Source organism: Euleptes europaea, chromosome 6 (assembly GCF_029931775.1).
Source record: "Euleptes europaea isolate rEulEur1 chromosome 6, rEulEur1.hap1, whole genome shotgun sequence".
NCBI classification, from domain to species: Eukaryota; Metazoa; Chordata; class Lepidosauria; order Squamata; family Sphaerodactylidae; genus Euleptes; species Euleptes europaea.
The window spans coordinates 51,998,874-52,011,824 of record NC_079317.1 but is presented as its reverse complement, the minus strand read 5'-3'; the positions used below and the strand labels follow the sequence as shown (position 1 = coordinate 52,011,824).

The 12,951-nt window shown below is 41.0% G+C and overlaps 1 protein-coding gene across 1 annotated transcript in view; it reads left to right on the top strand.

Moving 5' to 3' along the window:
- SPTBN5 (spectrin beta, non-erythrocytic 5) overlaps positions 1-12,951 on the top strand; it is a 151,344-nt gene that overhangs the window by 16,492 nt on the left and 121,901 nt on the right. The window contains exons 8-13 of the mRNA XM_056851886.1: positions 895-1,529; positions 4,141-4,279; positions 7,862-8,094; positions 9,198-9,351; positions 11,192-11,347; positions 12,113-12,319. Coding sequence (XP_056707864.1) covers positions 895-1,529; positions 4,141-4,279; positions 7,862-8,094; positions 9,198-9,351; positions 11,192-11,347; positions 12,113-12,319 — 1,524 coding nt within the window. The remainder of the gene's footprint in view (positions 1-894; positions 1,530-4,140; positions 4,280-7,861; positions 8,095-9,197; positions 9,352-11,191; positions 11,348-12,112; positions 12,320-12,951) is intronic.

Below are 12,951 nucleotides of genomic sequence, written 5' to 3'. Positions count from 1 at the left end.
CACAGCTGATGAGTCTTTCTTCAGTTTTAGCACCTTCCTTCTTAGCATATCAGTCACAGTTGGGGGCTGAGAATGCTGAAGACAACTGAAGAGACACCACATTGTCTGTTATTCTAGGCAGTAGGTTTCTTAGATCATGTTGTCCAGGGGTCATTTCAATTTTGATCGTTCGAATGTAAAAATAGCCATTAAATGGAAAACAGGGTTCATTAGGGGGTGCCCCCCTTAACTCCAAGAATGCTTCCCTGGGGAATGTTGTGCTGTGTGTCAGCAGTTGACACAGGGACTGTGCAGATCCCCATACAAGCTGCAGATAGTTCAGATCAGTGAAAAACCACCTACTTTTAAAGCTGAGAATATTTGCTTATCTTTATTTTACAAAAATTTCCAGCAGTTGAATGGCTACGGTCAAAATTTGGGTGCTTTTTGACAAAATGTGATGTGAGTACTTTGCAGTTCACATGCCCAAATGTCAGCAGTCTTCTGTAGTGCAGGCAGGCTAAGTTCTTTTTTGAGAGTCTTAAAACCTCTGCTTGTTTTAAAAAAGCATATAGACTGATAAAGCAGTTGTCTATATCATCCTTTTAAATAGGCTGTTATCTATATCATCCTACTAAATAAGAAAGAATTGTGCTATACATCCAGGACAGATTTATGGGTCATAAAATGGTTGTTTGTATTTGTGCAATTTACCCATAGTATGCTTACTGCAGTCAATCTGTCTCAGACAATATCATTTTAAGTCACGGCAGTAGCACTCTAGCCATATGAAATCTGAGACCAATTTATTGAGAAATAAATTTTTTGCTTCATAGCCTGATTCTACCCTGCCTGGTTTTTATGTAAAAAGGATTTAAAAATTTGTTTGTTGGGGTGGGATGGTCTTTTCTGCAGATTCTTTTCTTTCTAAAGGAGACAGATGACTTAAAGTCACAATATGAGCAAATGGTCTTTGAGCTGTTGCAATGGATTAAGCTCAAAGTGGTGGAACTGGATGATCGTCTCTTCCCTAACTCTGTGCAAGAGATGCGCCTTCTCATGGGCAACTTTAAGACCTTCCGCACTGTGGAGAAACCTCCCAAGTACAGGGAGAAGGGGATAATTGAAGCCCATTTCTTCCACATCAGAACCAAACAGCAAGCCAACCACCAGCATCCTTATTTGCCCCCTGAAGGGAGGACATTGCAAGATTTAGAAAAGGAATGGGTCATTTTGGAGAAGGCTGAGCACAATCGTGGGAAAGCACTACAACAGGAGCTGTTGAGACTAGAAAGAGTTGAACAATTAGTTCAAAGATACCTGAAGAAAGCAGCTCTTCGTGTAGCCTACTTGGAAGGTATGAGGGAGATCATGAGCAAGGAGGATGCTGGGATACCTGATAATGTGGAGCAACTTGAAGCAGCTGCAAGGAAACTGGAGGCCATTGAGACAGACATGCTTTCCAGAGACATGCGCTTCAGAGCACTTGCTGAGATGGCAGCAGAAATCAAGCAGGAGAATTATTATGATCAGGATCAAATTACAAAGACGTGAGTTGACAAGGTTGTGTGTAAGGGATAAATGCAGGAATGGCTTGAAGACAGAATTAGAAGAATGCATGGTAGACAACACTATATTTGTGTAGTAAATAATGCAACTTCCATTTATAGAAATACTAGAACCAAAATTACACATGCTCTGCAAAGTGCAGGAAGGTTGACATGCCTGTAATTTCCACTATGGCTGTGATCTATTCATTCAGAAATATCCAGAAGCAGCACATTTAGAACCACAATCCTGTTTGTCATACATATACACTAGGGTTGACACGTGGTTGGTTTAGACGGGCAATTGCCCACCAATCCAGCCAGCTGCTTTGGAATGGTGATCATGTGCATGCTCAGCCGTGCGCGTGTGATGACATCACTTCCGAGTTTACCCCCAGAATTTGGGGGTTTGAGTGCTAAAGCAGCCTCAGCGATGCAGCAATGATGATGTACATTGTTGTGTACATGCGGCTGCGCTCGCACGCAGCAGCCCCACCCCCACCCCCTAAAACCTCCCACTGATCAAGGGGGGGACTTGTCAACCCTAATGTACACCAATAGCAAAACATTGACTGAAAGGCACTTAAATAACATGTTAATTTCGTCTGTATCTCAGAATGCAGTGACAGAGATTTAAAATGGCTGCTAGATGTCACTATTCAGCCAAAAAGCTGCACATATAAGAGTTTGGAATAGGGTATACAGTAATTTTTTTTAAAAAATCTTACCAGAAACACTGGAGATGTTCTCATATTTCTCAGATTTAAAATATCCTATGAGAGTCCCTGGAGAGGAGTCCTTTGCATTTTATCAGTGTTAATCATACATTATTCATTTATAGAGTTTTCATTATCCCAATATTTTATTCATGTTTAGGGTTGCCAACAGGGCTAGAGAAAACTGTTCCTTTAACAAAGGCTTAATGGGATGCTGTTTTCTAGATGATGTTATTTACCTCCATGTAAAGTTGCCAACTCCAAGTTAGGAAATTTCTGGAAACTGGGGGGTGGAGGCTGAGGAGGGAGTTTTGGGATGGAATGGAGCTCAGCGGGAATGTGATGGAATCATAGAATTGGAAGGGGCCATACTGGCCATCTAGTCCAACCCCCTGCTCAGTACAGGATCAGCCTAGAGAATCCCTGACAAGTGTTTATCCAGCCACTGCTTGAAGACTAGCTATGTAAAAAAAAGTATAGTATTCAGCTCACACAAATTATGCAAAAGTGTGGTGTTATTATTTACAAGTGCAAGAAGCCAACAATAATAGAGATACATGCAACAAAATATATACAAAGATAAAGTGTAGCTAAAAAGCTAACAATACAGATGGTCAGTTTCAATCCGGAAAGTCCTTTAAAGGTAAGTACAATGACTTTTCTATTTCTTCCAGAAAGTGTAGCTAAAAAGCTAACAATACAGATGGTCAGTTTCAACCTGGAAAGTCCTTTAAAGGTAAGTACAATGACTTTTCTATTTCTTTCTTCCAGAAAGATGACGAGACTGAAGCATAAACACAGCTGGACACCAGCTGTGTTTATGCTTCAGTCTCGTCATCTTTCTGGAAGAAAGAAATAGAAAAGTCATTGTACTTACCTTTAAAGGACTTTCCAGGTTGAAACTGACCATCTGTATTGTTAGCTTTTTAGCTACACTTTATCTTTGTATATATTTTGTTGCATGTATCTCTATTATTGTTGGCTTCTTGCATTTGTAAATAATAACACCACACTTTTGCATAATTTGTGTGAGCTGAATACTATATTTTTTTACATAGCTAGTCTATTTAGTATTGGGTGCTTTTTTTTGCTAAGCATAAACTGCTTGAAGACTGCCAGAGAGAGGGCAGTCTTCCTAGGCAGCCGATTCCACTGCTGAACTACTCTAACTGTAAAAAAAATAAAAATCCTATTGTCCAGCTATTACCTTTCTGCCCATAATTTATACCCATTATTACAAGTCCTATCCACTGCTGCCAACAGGTACAGCTCTGTGTCATACACTAAGTGACAGTCACAGAGTCTGTCCTCTAAAGCTACTATTTACTCCAGGGGAACTGATCTCTATAGTCTGGTAATCAGTTGCAATTCTGGGAGAACTCCAGCCCCCCCTCCCCACGCACACCTGGAGACTGGCAGCCTCTACTTCCCTGCAACTTCCCATTTCCACATGATAAACCTCTATTAAAGGGACAGGGCATTTTTATCCAGGCCTGTTTTCAACCCTATATCATGTTCAAATGGGTTCTGTAATATCAGTGTATTCAAAATGTTTAATAAGCAGTGGACACATTTTACCAATAATATAAGACTGCTATTGAACATAGACACCTGGTGCTAAATACCTCTTTACCCCCTTCTGCAATGTATAGTACAGCCTATACCTTGTCCTGACATGGTTGTGATGTGAGCTTTTCCATGTTTGTTAGTTGCAGCCAAGGATGTAGAGAAGGGATGTGAAAATATACACCCTCATGCATGACAGCAGAATAGCCTTTATGGAGGGAGATGGTAAAAAGTCAGTGAAGGACTACCATTTTTGCTGGCATCCTTTTCTAACATGTTGCTCTCCAAAGAGTCTTATGCTTATTCACATTTGTCTTTTCCCTCCCTCATAGGCAAAGGGACATTGCACAACAGTGGCAAGATCTGTTGAGCCAGTTCCAAAGACAAAGACAATCTCTGAAAGTTACACAGGAAGTTTTGGTCCTTCTGAGAGACATCGATGCTATTATGGAAGAACTCAAGGAGCTGCAGGTACCTTGCATAATGCATGCTGACATTGTTTCAGTAACAGCTAAGGATTATAATTGATATAGTGTCATGAAAAGTTATAATGTTGTGTCTTCAGCTCTGAAAAATGGGTATTTATAGTCAATGGCAATACAATGAAAAATATACCAATTGGTAGAGTTCTGGGCTTGAGAATACAAGCGTAAACCAATGAGAGCTATAGAGCTTTAGAGCCCATAGAATCAGTTCATTTCACATTTTATTCTGCTTGAATTGGAATTATGCCACAGGCCCCAGTTAAAAGGCTTGTGTCCTACTATGCAGGCCATGAAAATATAGACTGAAGGACATTATACAAAAAGCATTCTGATTTTTTTAAAGGATACAGTGCATATAGGCCTGACTATATTTCTTCCCCCCCCCCCTAAAATTAATATGAGCCAAGGTCTGCTGATGTATGGCTATGAGTTTTGTTTGCAGTTCCTGAAATGAGCATTTTCAACCACGTCAATGCCTTCCTTTAATCCATTCAGTGCCATGTGTCCAGAAACTTCAATTGGTACCAAATGTGCCAGCCAGGCTACTGTCAGGGGTTGGTTACAGGGACCGTTTCACCCTTGTGCTGAAAGATATGTCCTGGTTACCCATCAGTTTCCAGGCACAATTCAAAGTGCTGGTTATTACCTTTAAGACACTTGGGCCAGGGTACCCAAAGGACAATACTATCCAGCCCACTAGTTAAGATCTGCATGTCAAGCCTTGCTCTCTATGCCTCAGTTTTTAAAGGTGATGCAGGTGGTGATTAGAGACAGGGCATTTTCTGTGGTGGCACCTCAGCTCTGGAACATCTTCCCCCTTGAGGCTCATTGCCTGGCACCTACTTTCCTTCTTTAAACGCCAGGCCAAAACACATCTTACTTCCAATTAGAGGTTTTATCACACCAGCTTTTTAAATGGTCTGTTTCTGTTTTATGGATAGTTCTTATGCTGTTTATGTCCAATGCTTTGTTTTTAATGGCTTGTTTTTTAATACTGTTACTTTGTTTTAATTGTAAGCCACCTTGAGCAGAACTCTGAACAGTTGGCTAGAAAGATCCTAAATAAATAAACAAATGCAAGGTTTAGGTGAAAGAAGTCTTGTTATAGGGTATGAGTTCAAGGCAGTCTTTAGTTCAGGCAACTCTCCATTTATAAATGAAGCACTTAAAGCAATAAAAAATCTCAAGTTTGTTAATAGTAGTTGCATTCTTCTATTCATGTTAGTGAGCTTTGAATCTAAGTTGTAAATTTCCTAGCTGCCATTGGGTGCATATGAATGACCATTTGCCAAGATGTAGTTATCATGATTATTACTATGTATGGTCTATACATGGATTAGTTAGACATGTTTATGAGACTGGAGGGAGGTGCAGGTGTCTGAAATAAGCCTCAGGATTGGCTGAGCAGGAGGAAGAGGGGAGGGATTGAGGGGGTATATTCAGGAGGATTTCTTCAAAGCAAAAGGTTTTCCAAATAAGAAGATCTGAACCAGACCATCAGAGATTCATCACAATGGCATTATTTTGTTCAGAATCTCTGGAAGATCTTCTTTTCGGCTATGTTGAGACCAAGCAATCAGGTGCGTTGGTTGATTTGAAATGTTCTGGAATAATAACTGTGAACTTGCCTGACTAAGTAATCTATCTGTCTTGTCCTTTTTATGCTAAGTCTTCACCTTTCCATGGCTGAGGTGGTTAGGCATTGTGCTTCATAACTGATATTCAGTCATGCAGATGTGGTCAGTTGTTACCTTTCTTGTGGCTAATTAAACTTATTTTATTTTGCACACACACATCCTCCAGCAAAAGGTCATCTAACTTTTATGGTAAACAACTATTTGGGCAAGAGCAGTCAAGCTTTCTCCAAGATAACAGGTAGGGTTACCAACCTCCAGGTACCAGCTGGAGATCTCCTGCTTTTACAACTGATCTCCAGCCAAAAGGGATCAGTTCACCTGGAGAAAATTACTGCTTTGGCAATTGGACTCTATGGCAGTGGTCGGCAAACCGCAGCTTGCAAGCCGCATGCGGCTTTTTGGCCCCTTGAGTGCAGCTCTGGAAACCCAAACGTTTCTGAGGAGGAAGAGGTTCACGCGCCCCCCCACCAAAAGTTGACCACGAAACCTCTCCTCACTGCCCCATTTCAGGTTTATTTCCCCCCCACAAGAGGGGCGGTGTGTGAGGTAAAGCGCCCTCCTCCTCCTCCCCTCTCTTTCCCTCCCCTCACAGCTCGGCCGGGTTTTGCATGCGGCGCTCGAGGGCCGGCGGCGCCAAGGCGGGCGGCGGCAGCCAATCAGTGGGTGGGATTTTTTGCACTGGTTTCGGCTGGCGGAGGAGGCTGAGGCCGAGGCGCTGAAGAGGGGCGCACGGGCGGACAGGTGGACGGCAGGCCGGCAGGCCGGCAGGCCGGCCGGGGAGGGAAGGAAGGAAGGAGCCCAGGCGGTGGCGAGGAGGAGGAGGAGGTCGGGGACCGGGGGGGGGGGAAGCCATGTTTGATTCATGCACATTTTCCCCATCCAGATTCTCAAAACTCTGCATGGGGGGTTATTGGCCATTTATGAATGGGAGGTTTTGCCTTGGATTTGCCACTCAGATGCACATTTTCCCCATCCAGATTCTCAAAACTCTGCATGGGGGGTTATTGGCCATTTATGAATGGGAAGTTTTGCTTTGGATTTGCCACTCAGATGCACATTTTCCCCATCCAGATTCTCAAAACTCTGCATGGGGGGTTATTGGCCATTTATGAATGGGAAGTTTTGCCTTGGATTTGCCACTCAGATGCACATTTTCCCCATCCAGATTCTCAAAATTCAACAATAAGCCCCCCTGCAGAATTTTGAGAATGCAGATGGGGGAAATGTACAGTGTTTGTCAGTCATTGTCATGATTTAATTTTATGGATACCTTACTTACAATTTAATTTTTATCAATAAATAAGATCACTATTAATTATGATATCAAGTTTTATTCAGTGTACCTATAGGTGAATTAAGACTTAAAACTTTAATTAAAGTTTATTAAGTTAATAAACAGTGTACCTACCTATATAGTTTAAGTTTAAGAAATTTGGCTCTCAAAAGAAATCTCAATCATTGTACTGTTGATATTTGGCTCTGTTGACTAATGAGTTTGCCGACCACTGCCCTATGGCATTGAAGTCCTTCCCCTCCCAAAACCCCACCCTCCTCAGTCTCCGCCCCCAAAACCTCCTGCTGGTGGTGAAGAGGGACCTGGCAACCCTAATAACAGGACAGTCGTTGAGATTGGTGCCGCAAAATGAAGATAAAATAGTCTTGGCAACATGATTTACATTCATGTACTAGCCATGTGGTTTGCTGGACATCTGTAAAACCTGTAAATCCTTCTGTATGCTGAGGAGAATTTTATCTCTGCCCTGCTTCCTCAGATTTATGATAAGTTCTAGATTTATGGTAAAATTTTCATGTCTTGGAAGGATATAACATGTGGTTACATGTAAGCTGTACTAAGGTACCTTTTGGTAAATATACTGCAAGGAAGTGATTGAATAGGAGTACACATTCTTGGTGTTTTATTCTATTTCCAGGTCCTAATGAGTTCTCAGGGTTGTGGTAAAGAGCTCTTGGAGGCAGCAGATTTATTGGAGAAGCATCAATTGGTTGCCTCCCAGGTTATTTCCCTTGGAGAGAGGATCGGTCATATCACTAAAAAAGCCAAAGAGAACATGAAAAGTAAATCAGTCAAATCAGATGTGCTTCAAGCCAAATTCTGGATGCTCCACCAACTGCATCAAAATCTTCTGGATCTCTGTAAAACACGGTAAATTTCTTCTCGTTTACCTCTTCCTGAGGAGAACAAAATCTTTTGTTTTAAAGAATGCAGACTAGAAAGCCCTTATGTAATTTCAAGATGTCAGTATTCTTCTCAAATACTGTTTAATATATTTAATGAGAGTGTAGTTATATAATACTAGTATAACAGATTAACTATCAGAGATATTGTCCGTTCTACAACATGAACTTTCTCATTGACAGTAGAAAGCCAGCTTGCCTGTGAAAAACCTGTGATATTTATTCTTCAGCTGGTTAGTTGTTCAAAGTTATGTAGTTGTTTTTGTTTTAGATCACCTGATTTTTTTAAAAAAGATATATATTGATGATTTTGAGCATGCCATTATGAAGCCATTATGAAGCTTAAAAAAAGATATAAGTTAATTTTAAGCATGCCATTATGAAGCCCTCCTAGCGTTAGTACAGAGAAAATAATAAATGAAAAATAGTTATGTTTGGGATCAGAAGAGGAGCTAATGCATGTTCAAATGCATAGCAGTAGGCTTGTTCTCACATATTAAATGGATGTGTTCTGAGAGGTAAGTAGTCACACAGAAGATTTAATGCAGTCACATAGAAGACTTAACCTGCCCTAAGCCTGGCTTTGGCTGGGGAGGGCAGGATAGAAATTGAAAATAATAAACAAATAAATAAATAAATAATGTGCGTCCTGACTCAGCTATAGGTATGACCACAGTTATCCAATAGCATTCTTGTAAGAGGGGTGGCTTGAACAAATGACACTATGAATGAGGGAATTGCTGCCCAGTTGCTGCAGTTTGTACTTGGACGTGCATAGTAATTAGTCCATGAGTGCATTGTATCTTTGCATCCTTTTCTTTGCAATAGCCCTCCCACCTTCTGACTGGGATATAAGGACTCAGAAATCTCTATTCCAACTTGTATCTGATGAAGGGAGCTTTGATTCTCGAAAGCGTATACCCAAAAAGTCTTGTTGATCTCTAAGGTGATACTAGACTCTAATGGGGGGGAGCTGTTTATTTTTATACGAAACTGAAATTATTTTTAAGAGGTTTTGCTGAATTTCTAAAACTAAATGAAGTGATAGGCATAATGTATACCTTTGATTAGACAAAAGCATCTGGGAGAGGCTCTGAAGTGTTTTGAGTTTTTCCATGAGTGCAAAGAAGAAGAGCTGTGGTTATCTGAAAAGTTGAAGTTGGTGGAGACAGGAACCTTAGGGCTTGATCTCAATCACATTGCTGCCTCTCTTTGGAGCCATAAGGTAGGTTTGTATCACTCGTTGTTACACAGTTATCTGTTCTTGTCCATTTATGCTGTTTTTAGTTTCTCCAAAAATTTTCAACACAGAAAGCCGTTTATGCGGGGTTATTTACTTCGCAGTCCCTGCTGAATTGCTTCGAGGCTTCCTTTGCATTATTTATGATTTTACCAACCTGCAGACATGACTTCGCTCTGGCCTCATTCTTCCCCCACAGTTCTAGAATCCTGTTTTAGGACGAATTTAAATGCTGCTTCGAGGCAAGAGGAACGCAAATTCCCCCCATTTCCATGCATATCTCTTAACTTCGGGTTTCTCTCCCCATGCCCATTTTGGCTTCTCCCCGCCCCACGTGTCTGTCCCTCCCATCCAACCCCTTTCCTCAAAGCAAAGCACAAAAGAGGGAGTTAAACCATGATGAAATGTGCAGGAAGACACTGAAGAGATGCTGCAAAGGTTGGAAGGCAGCTCCCGGAAGGGAGCTGTTGAAGAAAGGTGGGGAGGAATACTCAGCGAAAGCACACGCAGTCCCTTTAAGAGCTGACCTGTCCCCTCCAAGAAAAACAACAAGGCTGTGTTTTCAGGGGGAGGGACTCGGAAGCTCCGTGATTCATTGGGGATGCCTAATTAATCACAAGGTACTCCTGGAATTGGGGGGCGGGATCCCCCATGCATATAGTATTTGAGAATTTGGAGTAGAAAACTGTGCAGCAAACCAAACACAAATTTCCCTGCATAAATGACCAAAGTGTATTAGAAGCCATCAGATTCTTAAGGTAGTTTTGCCAATGCTTCAACCAAAGCTTGTCCAAAAGACCAAGCTACAAAGAGATACAAACAGAATCAAGTGGTATACTCTGCTCGAACAGTGCAGGACTGTGCAAATTTTCAGGGTTATAAATCTGCTTAGAGTCTGAAAAGAAAGTTATCAGATTCGCAGTCAAGCTTCTGACTCATGGTGACCCTATGAATCAATGACCTCCAAAACATCCTATCGTCAACAGCCCTGCCCAGATCCCATAAACTGAGGGCCATGGCCTCCTCTACAGAATCATACAAGAAGCCAATGTCACTTTTTTGGTTGTTTTCTGCTTATATAAATAACAGTGATCACATCCTATGAGAATCTTCCAGCAGTAAATGGCTATGAGTGTATTTCTTTGGTCCATTTCTGGAATTTTGCTCCATACTGCATTTCATTCCTTAGTTCCAGTTGAGTTAAGATCATTTCTAAGTCTAATTCCTGAATTGCATGCACAGTTTGCCATAACTTTCATTACTTTCAATTCATTTGTTTAATGTCCCCTTCTTTTACTGATGCCCATGAGTGCATACTAAAGCTCTGCAAAAAAAGAAATCTTGATGTGATCATACATATGATTTCATACTTAATATGTGAGGTTTTATTGATCTAAAAATCTAAAAGTTTACCAGTTAATGCAATTTCATTCACTGAGATCTCTAGCTGTAACACAATATTATTATTATTATTATACTATAATATAATTAACATCTGTTACTTATGTGGTTCTTTACCATTAGAAATAATTGTAATCCGAGAATCTATATAACTGAATAACACTAATATTCAGTTATATTTGGTTGCATGTTGATGGATCATCAAATGCCATCATATAGTACAGGATTTCATTAGAGAATCCTTAGATGACTGGTGCTAATGGGATGAGAAGGTGTTCTTCAGGGCTATCACTAATGAAATAAAAAAGATCAATGAGGTAAACAACAAAATTCACACTAGAATTGCTAGCTGGACTTCATGGTTGCATCCATCTAGCAGGCTCTACAAGCTGAGTGTGATTCCCACAAAGTGACTTGTTCTAAGATAGTCTTCAAGGGCCGGGAGCTAAGGCAGAAAAATCCTTCAAGCCAGAAGGATGTTGACAAGCAGACTGAGAATGTCCAGAAGTTATGGCAACAGCTACAAGATAAGATGGACGGACAAAAAATCTTTTTGGAGGCAGCTTTACTCATCAAACAGGTATGTTGGTCTGCAGTTCTTGAATTTGGTAACTGGTGAAATTTAGACTATCTCCATCCTAGAGATGGTTTAAAGATATTTGCTGCCCTCAGTGAGTTAAAATATTTTCTCATTTTCTGTTGTGTCTGCCACCTCTTTTCTTCCTCCTGTAAGTGTCTCTGTGTGGGAGGGGGCAGGGAGTGGAGGTCAAAAGGCCTCTTGATCAATATGATGTTCCCTTTTTTTTGCCGGTCAGAAACAGGGTACTCATTCAGGTTTCTGCTCTTAGGTTCACACAGCAGTGACAAGTGTGTTCAAAACAACATCCACTTATTATGAAGGAGATACAGAGATGGGAGTGATTGGTTTCAGGATGAGGGAGCTCATGCTGCCTACAATTCTAACTAACAAACAGAACCTAGCAGGGACTCCACTCCATGAGACTAAACCAACTCACACAAATATCAGAGTGAAGAAGCAGACTGTTCCATTGTAATATATGCAATAAATACTCCGTAACCCTATTACCCAGCCATAAGCAGCTAAACTGCTAGGCCAGCAACAACTTACCCTTAGGTGGGCCAAAGGCCTCAGGCAGGGCCAACTGCCTTTGATAGGATTGCCAACCTCCAGAATCTATATTGGTAGAAACCTAGAGATACCGAGGCAAAGTCCAAACAAGAGCATATTCTTATCAGCCCCTTATCAGCTTGTTATTCTAGGAGATGAACAATAGTCAGTAAATCTCAGGGTGAAAGTGAATTAACCACTTTATTTCCCCATCAGTACTTTGCCAATGTTGATGAGGCAGACTGTTGGCTGCGGGAATGTCAAACCCTCCTAGCCAGCAAGGATTATGGGAAAGATGAATCCAGTGCAGAAGCTCTGTTGCATCGCCATTTTCATTTGGAGGAAGAGATTACTGCTTATTCTTCAGAAATAAGCTGTTTGGAACAGCAGGCACATTCTGTGGCACAGCAGGCTGCATTGCTGGTATGTAGCTCCCATGTGATCCGATCCATCTCTTTTTGCTTTTAGTTACACATCAGTCTAACCCAACCGCATTGGTTGCATATTGCCAAATAAAATCTGATTCAAATACATTTTGACCCCTTAGTCCACATCATGCCGTATAATTTCCTCCTTTTCTGCTTCAATTTTGTTAATGCTTGATGATATTTCCCCCCAAAATCATATTGCAATATGTATGGCAATTTTACATTGGTGTATGCTTTCATGTTTACTCGTAGAACTGTGTCCTGATTAATCTGTTAATGGCTAATAATAGCTAGTACTTCCAGTGCAATTCTGAGGAGAGTTACTCCAGTCTAAACCCATTTCAATGGCTTAGAGTAACTCTCTTTAGGATTGCACTGTTAATTTGTAAAAAGAAAAGTGCTCAAGTTTAAACCTAAAAGGATGTTCTGCTCTGGTAACATCTTGAGTAGATTGCTTTAATGTACTCTATATGGGACTGCCTTTGAAAAGTATCTGGCAACTACATGTGGTACAGAATGCCTCTGCAAGAATGTCGATTGGAGTGGGTCATAGGGACCATATCACTTCAGTCCTGATTAAACTACAAAGGCTTCCAATTTGCTTTCAGACTAGCATTGCCAACCTCC